General features: G+C 43.7%; 1 protein-coding gene across 1 annotated transcript in view; it reads right to left on the minus strand.

Annotated features, from left to right (window-relative positions):
- The window catches only part of SGIP1 (SH3GL interacting endocytic adaptor 1), a 222,234-nt gene that overhangs the window by 96,077 nt on the left and 114,027 nt on the right, over positions 1 to 12,130 (minus strand). Inside the window, exons 5-8 of the mRNA XM_040361076.1 lie at positions 8,440 to 8,464; positions 4,647 to 4,698; positions 1,873 to 1,940; positions 1,006 to 1,092 (exon numbers count right to left, since the gene is read on the minus strand). Coding sequence (XP_040217010.1) covers positions 1,006 to 1,092; positions 1,873 to 1,940; positions 4,647 to 4,698; positions 8,440 to 8,464 — 232 coding nt within the window. The remainder of the gene's footprint in view (positions 1 to 1,005; positions 1,093 to 1,872; positions 1,941 to 4,646; positions 4,699 to 8,439; positions 8,465 to 12,130) is intronic.

Here is a 12,130-nt window from a genome sequence, read left to right on the forward strand (position 1 = left end):
ACTGTACTTTTTTGCAAAAAATGTATTTAAATTTTATGTAATAGAAATAAGCATGACAGGTCCTCTTTATTGAGAGATCTGTGCTCAAAAATACCCCAAATCTCTCATTTACCTTTAAAAGCAAAATAATAATAATAAAAAAAAAAAAGACACTTTGCCTTAACAAAAAAATGATCCCTTTAAGCCCGAGAGGCGGAAGGGAAGTCAGATGTCCGGTCCACCAAGAGCATAGAGCTAAGTGGGGGCAATCTTGCCCTCACTCGACTTCCTGCCTGACCATTGGCATCGGATCGGTCCCGAGCTTGCAGACAGCTCAGGTAAGCTCGGGAACCAACTGGAGGGGGGTCACCTCTTCCACTGCATATAAAAGTGATCTCGCAGAGAATCAACGGCTGGGGCCACTTTTAAATGAACGCCGACCCGCCTGCAGAAAAATAAAATAAAAATACCAGTGTTATGGCAGCTAGCTGCTGCCATAACATAGGTATTTAACTGTATAGTCATGATGTACATTCACAGTTAGGCAGTCGGCAAGTGGTTAAAAGATGCATTTAACCACTTCAACAAAACATGACTAAAGGTCCGCTTTAATATCAGCTGGTTCAGTCTCAACTGCAGGCCTATAAAAAGGAGTCTCGTTACCAAGGTGTCACACAAGTGGAGCAGAGACAGCCGCCGAGGGACCCCAGAAGACCAGGTTCGGGGCCACTCTGTGCAAAACAAGCTGCACAGTGGAGGTAAGTATAACATGTTTGTTATTTAAAAAAAAAAAAATCTCTTTAGTGTTCCTTTAAGCTTCACAGTGGACTCACTTTTGGACTTGATATTTGTTCTAGACTCTAAAGTTTTACTTTTTTTCGACGATTTTGTTACACTGTTAATTAGGCATTTATATTTAACAGCACAACATGACATTTATGTATAAATGGTCAGTATTAGCATAGTTATGAATATATAATGTACCTAAATACAAGACACAAAATAAGAACATAGAAAAAGACTTACTTCCTGTGGGGAATGGCCTTGACAGCTGTGGGGATTCTGCAGTATCTAGTTGTGAAGCGCCCCATATCTCAGGCTGATCTAGAGGAACTGAGACGGGAAATTTGTAATTGAATACATTGTATGTAAACGTTAACGTTCCCTCATCACCAATATAGATCAGGGGTCTCCAAACTTTCTAAGCAAAGGGCCAGTTTACTGTCCTTCAGAATTTACGAGGGCCGGACAGTGGTCAGTAGGAGTCGAAAAGGTTCCGACATCAGTGGGAACAATAAATGCCCTATTGCGTCAGTGTGAGTAATTGTGCCCCGTCCTTAAGTCCCATTGTTGGTGTCATTGAGAAAAACTGTGTCCCATCCTTGGTGTCATTGTGAGGAATTGTGTCCCATCCTTGGTGTCATTGTGAGGAATTGTGTCCCATCCTTGGTGTCATTGTGAGGAATTGTGTCCCATCCTTGGTGTCATTGTGAGGAATTGTGTCCCATCCTTGGTGTCATTGTGAGGAATTGTGTCCCATCCTTGGTGTCATTGTGAGGAATTGTGTCCCATCCTTTGTGTCATTGTGAGGAATTGTATTCCATCGTTGGTGTCATTGGGCCCCTTTGTCCCATTGTTGGTATCAGTGGATGAAATAGTGCCCCCAGGGACGGATAAAAGCAATCAATAGGCCACATCTGGCCCCCGGGCCGCAGTTTGGAGACCACCGATATAGATTATAGCCAAATGTATAACCTCTGGATGAACACCAAAAACAGAAGGGGACGACAACATCCTGACCGTAATAAAGTCGTACTGTTCCAGTAAACAGGTCATCTTGATAGAGCAAAACTAAATACACCCAGATTTTTACACCTCAAGGACTCGGCTCACCTTCAGATTTGGATTCCTCAAAGGCAGATTCCAGAGGAGGCCCAAATAATTCAGCTGGCGTCTTCTTACTAAAGGATTTTATAACACAAGCAGTAAGTAAGTGTTGGCTGAAGATTATCGATTGGTGCAGCAATTGGGTTGGGTAAGGTGTAACATTCATACTATGCTCATTGTAAAAGAAAAAAATATAGAAAGTAAAAATCGAGTTTTAGTTCCCCCTCTTTTAGCTGGCTCCTAGACTCCAAGCAAATTCACCAAGCCCTGATTTACTTTATTAAACATTTTTTTTTAATTATCTTTTTATTGACAGATGCACAAAAGATGACAAATACAGGTAGATAAACGGCCATGCGATATCACAGTTAGGATAATAACAGCCAGCGTGAATACCACAGTCTAACATTCTCTGTTTAAAGGACTGAAAAAAACTAAAATGAAAAAGAATGCAGTTTTGTGCAATCATTAAAAATGGCGAAACCTTTGAGAGAATAATAACTAATAATAATGGACTATATCTTCAACGGTGTTCGACCGTGACAAAGTGCATACATTTTTGAGCTTAAAGCGGAGTTCCGGCCACAATTTCACTTTTTAAATATAAATAGACAAGCTTAATGTATTCTAGTAAAGTTAGTCTGTAAACTAAGGTCTGTTTTGTTAGGTTGTTACAGCATTTAGACACTTTATAAAATAGAAATTGACTGGGGCCATCTTAAGTGTGGGCATCATGAAGCCAGACTGTATGACTTCCTGGATTTCAGCCTTGCAGATCTCGCACATGCTCAGTGATGCACAAGCAGTGTAATAGGTTTCAGATCAGGTTTCAGCACCTGTACTGTCCAAATCACATGATTCTTCGAGACTGGGGAGTGCACAGACTCCTGGAAAGTTACACCAACTACATTCCCAGGAGTCTGTGCGGTGTAGGTTAGGAAGCTTAAGCACCTAGGTGCAGGAAGAGGGAAGATTAACTATTCTGCCTAGCAACAACACTTTGAAGGCATCTAAAAAAAAAAAAAAAAAATTCTTAAAGGACTAATGACATTTTTTTAAAACTGATGTAATGTTATATTTATGGGTGGAACTCCACTTTAAGAAAAAATTGTAATAGAGGAAAAAAGTACAGTAACGTGGTTAACAAGCATTTTGAATAACGAGCAACTTTATAAAAAAAATTCTGACTCGGTTTGTGAGTGTTGTCTCGCAAAACGAGCAGAATTCAATCTAATTTGGCATGCAGTACTACATTTGACCAGAGGTGCGGGGGCACCGGAGCCAAGCTGAGCGGAGCCGTTCGGAAATACTCAGTTTCCGGGTGTTTCCGAAGTCAGCCGAGCTGTCCCAGGGCGCCCCCCGACTTCTGGCCTCATGCAGGTATTGCATGCCATTGAAGTCAATGTGGAATAAATTATTTTCATTTCCATTGACTTCAATGGGAAAACTTGCTTTGATATGCAAGAATTCTCTTGGAAAGGATTATGCTCGTAATCCAAGGTTCCATTGTAAAGGGGGAAAAAGGAATGAGTTGGCAGGGGGGGGGGGGGGGTGGAAAGATAGAAAAGGGAAAATGGAGGGAAGAGAAAAGGAGAAAAAAGGGGGGGGGGGGAAGAGGATGCTGGCAGTGCCCCGACAGCCACACACCACCCTGGCAATGGTAGGCTTTAAAATTGGTTTCATAAGTATTGAGTATTAACATTTTTTACAATTAACCTTTATTGCCATCACAAGGGATAAACATCATATCCCTTGTGATAGCCTAGGCAGTGACAGGTCCTCTTTATTGATCGATTTGGGGGGTCTATTAGACCCTTGATCTCTCCCCTGCCTTCCAATGCAGCCGATCAAATACAGATCAGAGTGACTGGCTGCATTACTGGCTGGTAAAGGCCACTAAACAAAGAACTGAAACTATAAGTGACAAAACCTGTGTTGCTTCTGGTTTCATACACCATAGGGAAGATCAGAGAACAAATGTTAGCCAGGTCTTCTTACCCCAAATTCCCAGGGATAGTCCAAAATCTTATGGAAAGGTTTCCCAGAAGTAGAGGCTGTTATAGCCACACATAGGGGCCAACTCTATCTATATCCATGGTGCTTATATTTCCTCCCGAAGACTCACCATGGTTGCTCAGGCAATTATAGTGTTATATAATTGTGCAATGATGCAAAATAATAGAGAACAACTTCTGTTCTTTCCCAGAGATAGGCTTTAATTAGATAACAAGCCCAGAGTACACAAACAAGTACTTCTATCTCAGCATGTGCCTCTGAAGACTTCAGATCGATGAGAAGTTCTTCCTATCCCAACATAAACAATCAAATATTCTTGATATTCCTTTCAATTCAATCCACTCACTTTTTTACCCTGGAAATACCGAGGGGAAACTGTGCCTGCGTGTTATACGCAGGGGGCTGTGGAAAGTTTTTTTCCTGAAAATTCCCCTTTTAAAGTTAGGGTGCGTCTTATACGCCGATAAATACGGTACTTGCTGATCAAATGCAGGCTGGAGGCTTCAACTAAACTAAAAAAAAAAAAAGATGAATACTACCACCTTTAGACTGCAGTGGCATCTGTTTAACCACTTCATCTATACCCTTTAAAAAAAAAATGCTTTGATATACAAGTGCTTTGGATTACAAGCATGTTTCTGGAACGAATTATGCTCGCAATCCAAGGTTTTACTTTTGACATATTACTACCATGCAATGACAAATGATGGACTTTGGCTGCCCTAGAGGGAGGGAAAAATTAATTTCACCGAAATAAAACTAACCTTGCAAGTTCGGCTGTGGGAGTTGAACGCCTCGGCCTAGCAATCTCTTCACCTGTACAGATTTGAGAGAAGAAACGTTATGGAATCTCGGAGGACACTGTTAATTAACAGAATTCCGTCAACTTCATTTTAGCCGATATATATATCACCATCATGTGTCATCCAAAGTGGCCCCACGGTGAACATGTCAGTAACATTTTTATTGCAGTCAAGCAGCTAAAAAAAACACTGTCCCTGTCGTTTCTAGCAGCTCCAGCTATTAAAATTTACATCAACTCCAAGCGGCAAGTAAGATCAATTAGTGAACTACAGGCCCCTTTCACATTGAGGCGTTTTTCAAGCGGTACAGCGCTAAAAATAGCGCTGCTATACCGCATGAAAAATCATGCCCTGTAGTGTTCAATGTGAAAACCCGAAGGCTTTCACCCTGAAGCGGTGCGCTAGCAGGAGCGCTCCAAAAGTCCTGCTAGCCGCATCTTTACTGCGGTATAGGAGGGGTGGAAATCAATGGGAAACCGCGGTAATACCGCCCGCAACGCAGCCGGTATTAACCCTTTTTCGGCCGCTAGCGGGAGTTAAAACCTCACCACTAGCGCCCGAATATCGCGGTAAATACGACGGTATAGCGGCGCTACAAATAGCGCGGCTATACCGTCACTGCGGCTCTACGCCTCAATGTGAAAGAGGTCTAATGGTGACCAGGAGAAATTACCGATCGTCTTTAACCACTTTGTATCCAGGGCAATTTTTCAATCGCGTTAAAATCTGCATTTTTTTTTTTTTTTTTTACTAGAAAATTACTTTTTTTGTTTAAAGATTCTTTTTATCAAAAAAAATACTTAACCCCCTTTTACTTAACCATCAATACACAATTTTCCAAAAAGAGAAACCCTGAAGAATAAAATGGGGTCAGTTGCAATTTTTTTTTTTTTGTCGCATGATATTAGCCAGACCAGACCATATTTGCTCAAGAAACAACAAGCTAAAATGAATCTTAGTGCACACAAACACAGTGAAATACCCAATTTTATGGTAAAATCTAAAAGATGGCGTGTGCTGAGGAAAGAGGTGCCAAACATGTCAAGCCCTAAAATTGCATGTGCTTGTAAAACGATGAAAAACTGCGGTACCTAAAAATCTCCAGAGGCGCCATTTTAAAGGCCTTTACAGTTTATCAATTTAAAGTTAACCATGAATTATGATACTAGAACTATTGCTCTCACTCACAGCAATACCTCACGTGTGGTTCAATTGCTTTTGTACACGTTTGCATTTGTGTATATGCTCAGAACGACAGGGTTGATTTAACTTTTTTTTTTATTGTATTTATTTTATTCTAATTTAACACTTTGTCATTAACCGTATTTATTGGGGTATAGCGCACTCCCGCGTATAGCACGCACCCCTAAAGTTGCCCCGAATTCCTGTGGAAAAAAGTTTTTTTGTACTTACAGTTTTGGTGTCTTGCGCGGCGGCCTCGTCGGGTCCGGCGTCTGTCTGCGGCTTCGGGTGTCCTCTTTGTCAGGTCCGGCGTCCTTCCTGCTCCGAGTTTGAATACTGCGCCGACATATACAGAGCGCAGTACACTCATGTATTGTCGGGCAGGCTCGGCTACTCCCGCGCTGACGTCCTGTATGTCCAGGACGTCAGCGCGAGAGGAGCCGAGACTGCCCGACAATACACGAGTGTACTGCGCTCGGTATATGTCGGCGCAGTATTCAAACTTGGCGCGGGAAAGCGGGTATCGGCGTATACCGCGCACCCACGACTTTGCCCTGATTTTTAGGGCAAAAAAGTGCGCTGTATACGTCGATAAATACGGTACCTTTATTGCTATCACAAGGTTGCTGACCAGCTCCCTAATTTGATTTCGTAGGCAGGTAACAGGTTCTCTTTATGGAGACAAGAAGGGTCTATTGCAGTGGTCATCAACCCTGTCCACAGGGCCCACTAACAGGCCAGGTTTTATGTATCACCTTGGGGAGAAGCAGACTAGAATACTGCAATCATTGTGCAGCAAATTATATCACCTGTCATGTATTTAAAGCGGAGTTCTGGCCACAATTTCACTTTTTAAATATAAATACCCCTGTAATACACAAGCTTAATGTATTCTAGTAAAGTTAGTCTGTAAACTAAGGTCCGTTTTGTTAGGTTGTTACAGCATTTAGACACTTTATAAAATAGAAATTGACTGCGGCCATCTTAAGTGTGGGCATCATGAAGCCAGACTGTATGACTTCCTGGATTTCAGCCTTGCAAATCTCGCACATGCTCAGTGCTGCACAAGCAGTGTCAGATCAGGTTTCAGCACCTGTGCTGTCCAAGTCACATGATTCTTTGAGACTGGGGAATGCACAGACTCCTGGAAAGTTACACCCACTACATTCCCAGGAGTCTGTGCGGTGTGGGTTAGGAAGCATTAGGCAACTAGGTGCAGGAAGTGGGAGGATTAACTATTCTGCCTAGCAACAACACTTTGAAGGCATCTAAAAAAAAAAAAAAAATTCGTAAAGGACTAATGACATTTTTTTTAAAACTACTGATGTAATGTTATATTTATGGGTGGAACTCCACTTTAAGTTACCTTGCAAACCTGGCCTGTTAGAGGGCCCTGAGGACAGGGTTGATGACCCCAGCCACAGCAGCCAAGAAATGGCAACACTGAACCCCAGAAACGACCGATTGCTCATCACGTCTGGGTTTATTAGTCATAGAGGATATTAAAGGGGAGGTTCACCCTAATAACATGTAACATGAGCTTCCGCTAACGTCCGTTAACATCCGTCTCCGTTAAGCTCCGTTTTTTTGAACGGAAGAAAACCCTATTTTTCTTCCGTAAAAAAAACGGAACGGACGAAAAACGGATGTTAGTGGACGATCCGTTTAACATCCGCTAACGTCCGTTTTTCATCAAAATATGTAATAAAAATAAAGTTCTAACAAAAAAAGAAAAATGGCTGAAAAAACGGATGAAAAACGGATCAACTGATGATAAAAAACTGATCTAAAAAACGGTCCGCACGTGTGAAAGGACCCTAAAAGAGAAACCACTGCCAAAAATAATCTTGAGAATCCCACACTTTCATAAGTACTGAACTACTGGTCTCCCACCACACACTCCAGCCAGCCCCAACATCACATAAGCCACAGGGGATCCGACGTCTCCAGAGCAACCATCCTTCACCCAGAGCAACCGGGGGGAACCGGCGTCCCGAGAGCAACCGGCCTCCGCCCAGAGCAACCGGCCTCCCCCCAGAGCAACCCGGGGGAACCGGCCTCCCCAGAGCAACCCGGGGGAACCGGCCTCCCCTCAGAGGAAGGGGGAACCGGCATTGTCGGAAATTTTTTATTTCCTCGGGCGCCGGTTTCTCTTCATTATAGCAGAGATCAGCAGTGCAGGAAGCGAAGGTGAATGCCGAGGAACTTTTTACCAACGGTGCATGTAAATGCACACAAGTGTAAAAGGCTGGATATATTGGATATACACTGTGAAAACATATCGAACATTAATAAAGTGCAACTCCAGCCAATCATTTTTATTTTAGTTTTGGAGAGTGGATGGAGTGTCGGAACTGCCGTCCCTTTTTGTAGATTTTCTGATCACTCTCTTGGTCTCCTGGTGACACATTTTCAGAGAAACAAGTAGTAAGCAGAAATCTTTGCTAGGGGCAAAGGTGACAGAAATTCCAAACCTCTCTCAACCCAAGACTAAAATATAGATGAGGCTTGAGATATCAAAACAATTACTGATTAGATCCAAAATCTCACACACAAAAAAAAATCTACTTACTTGACAAGTTTCTTTTAATTGTTCCCTACATTAATAAAAATGAATACTTGTTAATCCACAAAGCATGCATGGGTTAGACAATCATTAGTAGTCACACATTAGAAACTAAAGCCTAAGAAGTCATTAATTCAGGGCTGGACAATCTTCACCAGTCAGGAAGAGGGAAGTTCCAGCAGTTACAGCTCTTTTTGCGATTCGGCACTGCGTCGCTTTAACTGTCAATTGCGCGGTCGTCCGACTAGGCTGCCAAACAAATTTAGCGTCCTTTTTTTCCCCACAAATAGAGCTTTTTTTTGCCGGTATTTGATCACTTCTGCGGTTTTTATTTTTTGCGCTATAAACAAAAACAGAGCGACAATTTAGAAAAAAATGTTGTCCTCAGTTTAGGCCGATACGTATTCTTCTACCTATTTTTGGTAAAAAAAAAAAAATCGCAATAAGCGTTTATCGATTGGTTTGCACAAAATGTATAGCGTTTACAAAATAGGGGATAGTTTTATTGCATTTTTCTAAATTTTTTTTTTTTTACTACTAATGGCGGCGATCAGCGATTTTTTTTTCATGACTGCGACATTATGGCGGACACTTCGGACAATTTTGACACATTTTTGGGACCATTGTCATTTTCACGGCAAAAAATGCATTAAAAATGCATTGTTTACTGTGAAAATGACGATTGCAGTTTGGGAGTTAACCACAAGGGGGCGCTGAAGGGGTTAAGTGTGACCTCATTTGTGTTTCTAACTGTAGGGGGGTGTGATTGTAGGTGTGACGTCATCGATTGTGTTTCCCTATAAAAAGGAACACACGATCGATGACGGCGCCACAGTGAAGAACGGGGAAGCTGTGTTTACACACAGCTCTCCCCGTTCTTCAGCTCCGGGGACCGATCGCGGGACTCAGGCGGTCATGGTCACGGAGCTTCGGACCGGGTCGCGGGCCCGCGACCCACGGATGGGAACTTAAAGAGGATGTACCTGTACATACTTGTGCCCAGCCGTGCCATTCTGCCGACGTATATGTGCAGGAGGCGGTCCTTAAGCGGTTAATATTCAAAGAAAACACCCACAACCATCCACATCTCTATACTTTGTTTTGTTGAGAAATAGCTTTGAATAACCCCCCCCCCCCCCCCTCCACCTAGCATTTCTAGATGCAGACATCTTGAGTAAGGGCAGATGATTCATGTAGCATTTACATCCTACAATGCACCCGCCATTAGTGCAGGCATGCAGACAGGAGGGCGTGTTGAGCTGAGAAAGCCCCGCCTCAGGATGAGCAACAGGAACTTGTAGACAGCCGAGTGTCGGTTTAGGGATCTGAGCGGATTGCGACTCTAGGGTCGTAATGACGCCCGAGCCTGGACCGACTCTGTGACGTCAGGAGAGAGCGAACGTGAAAACGTTCACGGGAGTGCAAAACAAACTGCACACTTTATTAATTTATCAATGTATTTATTTCACTATGTTGCGATTTAAAGCATTATTGATTGTGTATTAAGTGAGAATTTTGCACTTGCAATCAGTGGTCATTTTTTTTGGGGGGGGGGGGCAGTATTGCTCTCCATGGGTCATCACAGCAGCGGCCTCCCGTTCCCCTGCTCTCCAAAGGTCATCACGGCGACTTCTGTTTTCCACTCCTCCTCCTCCGCGGCCAATCAGGAGTCTTCTCTTTTCGGCCAATCGGAAAACGCGCCTCACACCCACTTCTGATTGGCCGGATTGAGGATCAGTGTTTCAATAGCGAATATTTGTTGCAACACCTATTCGTGGTAAAACACATGGGTGGGCTCATGGCGCAATGCTCTGCATTACGAGCCCACCCTGTTTTGGAGCCTATAAGAGATTGCCACTATAATTCAGGCGCCCGGCGTACTGAAAGGGGCCGGACCCATTAATAGGGGGTGGCTGCGGCGGCCGTGGATAGATTCATGCTATGCACGAATCTATCTATTATACATATAACGGGTGGCGTGGATAGAGGGGGGGGGGCACCCCTAATGGATGGGCCTGCCGCTGTTTGCAGTTTTTTTCACAGGAATTTCTAGACTTTTTTGTTGTGAATATTGTTTCATGAAGATAAAAGGGGATTAGCATGCTTTTATTATATTCATTTGACAGAAACAATTTATGTTACAGTTGTCTAGGGACGTTTAAAAGTATAGATCTCAGGAACGTGCTACCGTCCCTGCAAATCCAGAACACTGGGCAGATATAGGCCCAGATTCCCAAAGCACTTACGCCGACGTATAACAAGTTACGCCGACGTAAGTGCAAATGTGCGCCGTCTTATTAGTGCGCCGGACCCACAAACTAATATGCGCCTAAAAACAGGCTACACCCCGCCGACGTATCTTGCTTATGCCGGCGTAGAGTGGGCGCACATTTAGGCTGGGAGCATGGCGCCGCTCCCATTGATTAGCCATTCGCAAATGAGGGGCAATACGGCGATCCACAAACGTGCGTGTGCCTGGCGCATGCTACGCGAGATGCACGTAAGTTGTACGTCCGGCGTAAAGTTATTCCCCATAAAGGAGGTGCAACCCAGCAACAGACATGCTCAGGTCTGCACCAGGGAACACAAGCCGGCGTATTGTGCGTTGGACATGTGTCTGGCTGGGCGTACGTTATGTTCACGGCGTACGCAGTGACCTGGCGAAGCTTAGGCAGTTTAGCCGGCGTGGTTGTGAGCAGGCGCATAGGGGTGCGTCCACGTCACGGCGCATGCCCAGTTCGTTATACGTACCTGTCTGGCGCTCAGCCCATCATTTGCATGGGGGTCACGCCTCATTTGCATGCGTTCACGCCCACTTCCACCTACGCCAACGTGCGCCTTAGAAACCTACGCCACGCTGGTGCAGCGTTGGGAGCACTGGCTTGCTGAATGCAATGCTTGCCTCTCTGCGCTGGTGTAGCGTACAGTGTGTGCACTACGGCGGCGTAATGTGCGCCCCTGCTCTCTGTGAATCTGGGCCATGGTGAAAAAAGAAAAAAAAAAAAGCATGTTACGGACTATCCATTTGCCCATTGGTTCCCCAGCTGTAACAATCTTCCCCTGAATCCTGCTTTCATTTGTCCAGCCCTGTATTAATTATTATATATCAGTGGCAGCAAACAGTTTGTGAGTTTAGCCTGGAAAACAAGCACAGAGCATACTGTTATAATACGGTTAGAAGCAGACAAGAATGTTATTGAAGAACTCTTACCATATTATACCCACAAAAAGTGGGCACCCGGATTTGTTGGTAGATTTAGACATAATAGAATTCTTAAAACTATGAAGCTTATAGACAAAAATGCAGCAATATTAAAACCTACAGCCGAAAAACAGCAAAGGAAGCCATTTCATTGGAAGAACCAATCGCCCAATAGACTGAAGCACTAACCCCTGACCTAAATTAAAATCCACGTGTAATAAGTCGGAGAACGCCAAATGAAAAATCCTTAGGAGGTCAAAGTCTTTATTGTTAAATTGGTTACGATAAGCAGGGCAGAGAACATCCCAACGCGTTTCAAGTGCCGCACAGTCCTCCATCAGGGCTGGGTGAAATGGCAGAATGTTAAATGGACTCAAAAGTACTCTTAAAGCGGAGGTTCACCCATGGAGAACACATTTTCCCCTTAGCTTCATGCTCGTTTTGTCTAGGGGAATCGGCTATTTGTTTTAAAATATGAGCCGTACTTACCGTTTA

This window comes from Rana temporaria, chromosome 7, assembly GCF_905171775.1.
Source record: "Rana temporaria chromosome 7, aRanTem1.1, whole genome shotgun sequence".
NCBI classification, from domain to species: Eukaryota; Metazoa; Chordata; class Amphibia; order Anura; family Ranidae; genus Rana; species Rana temporaria.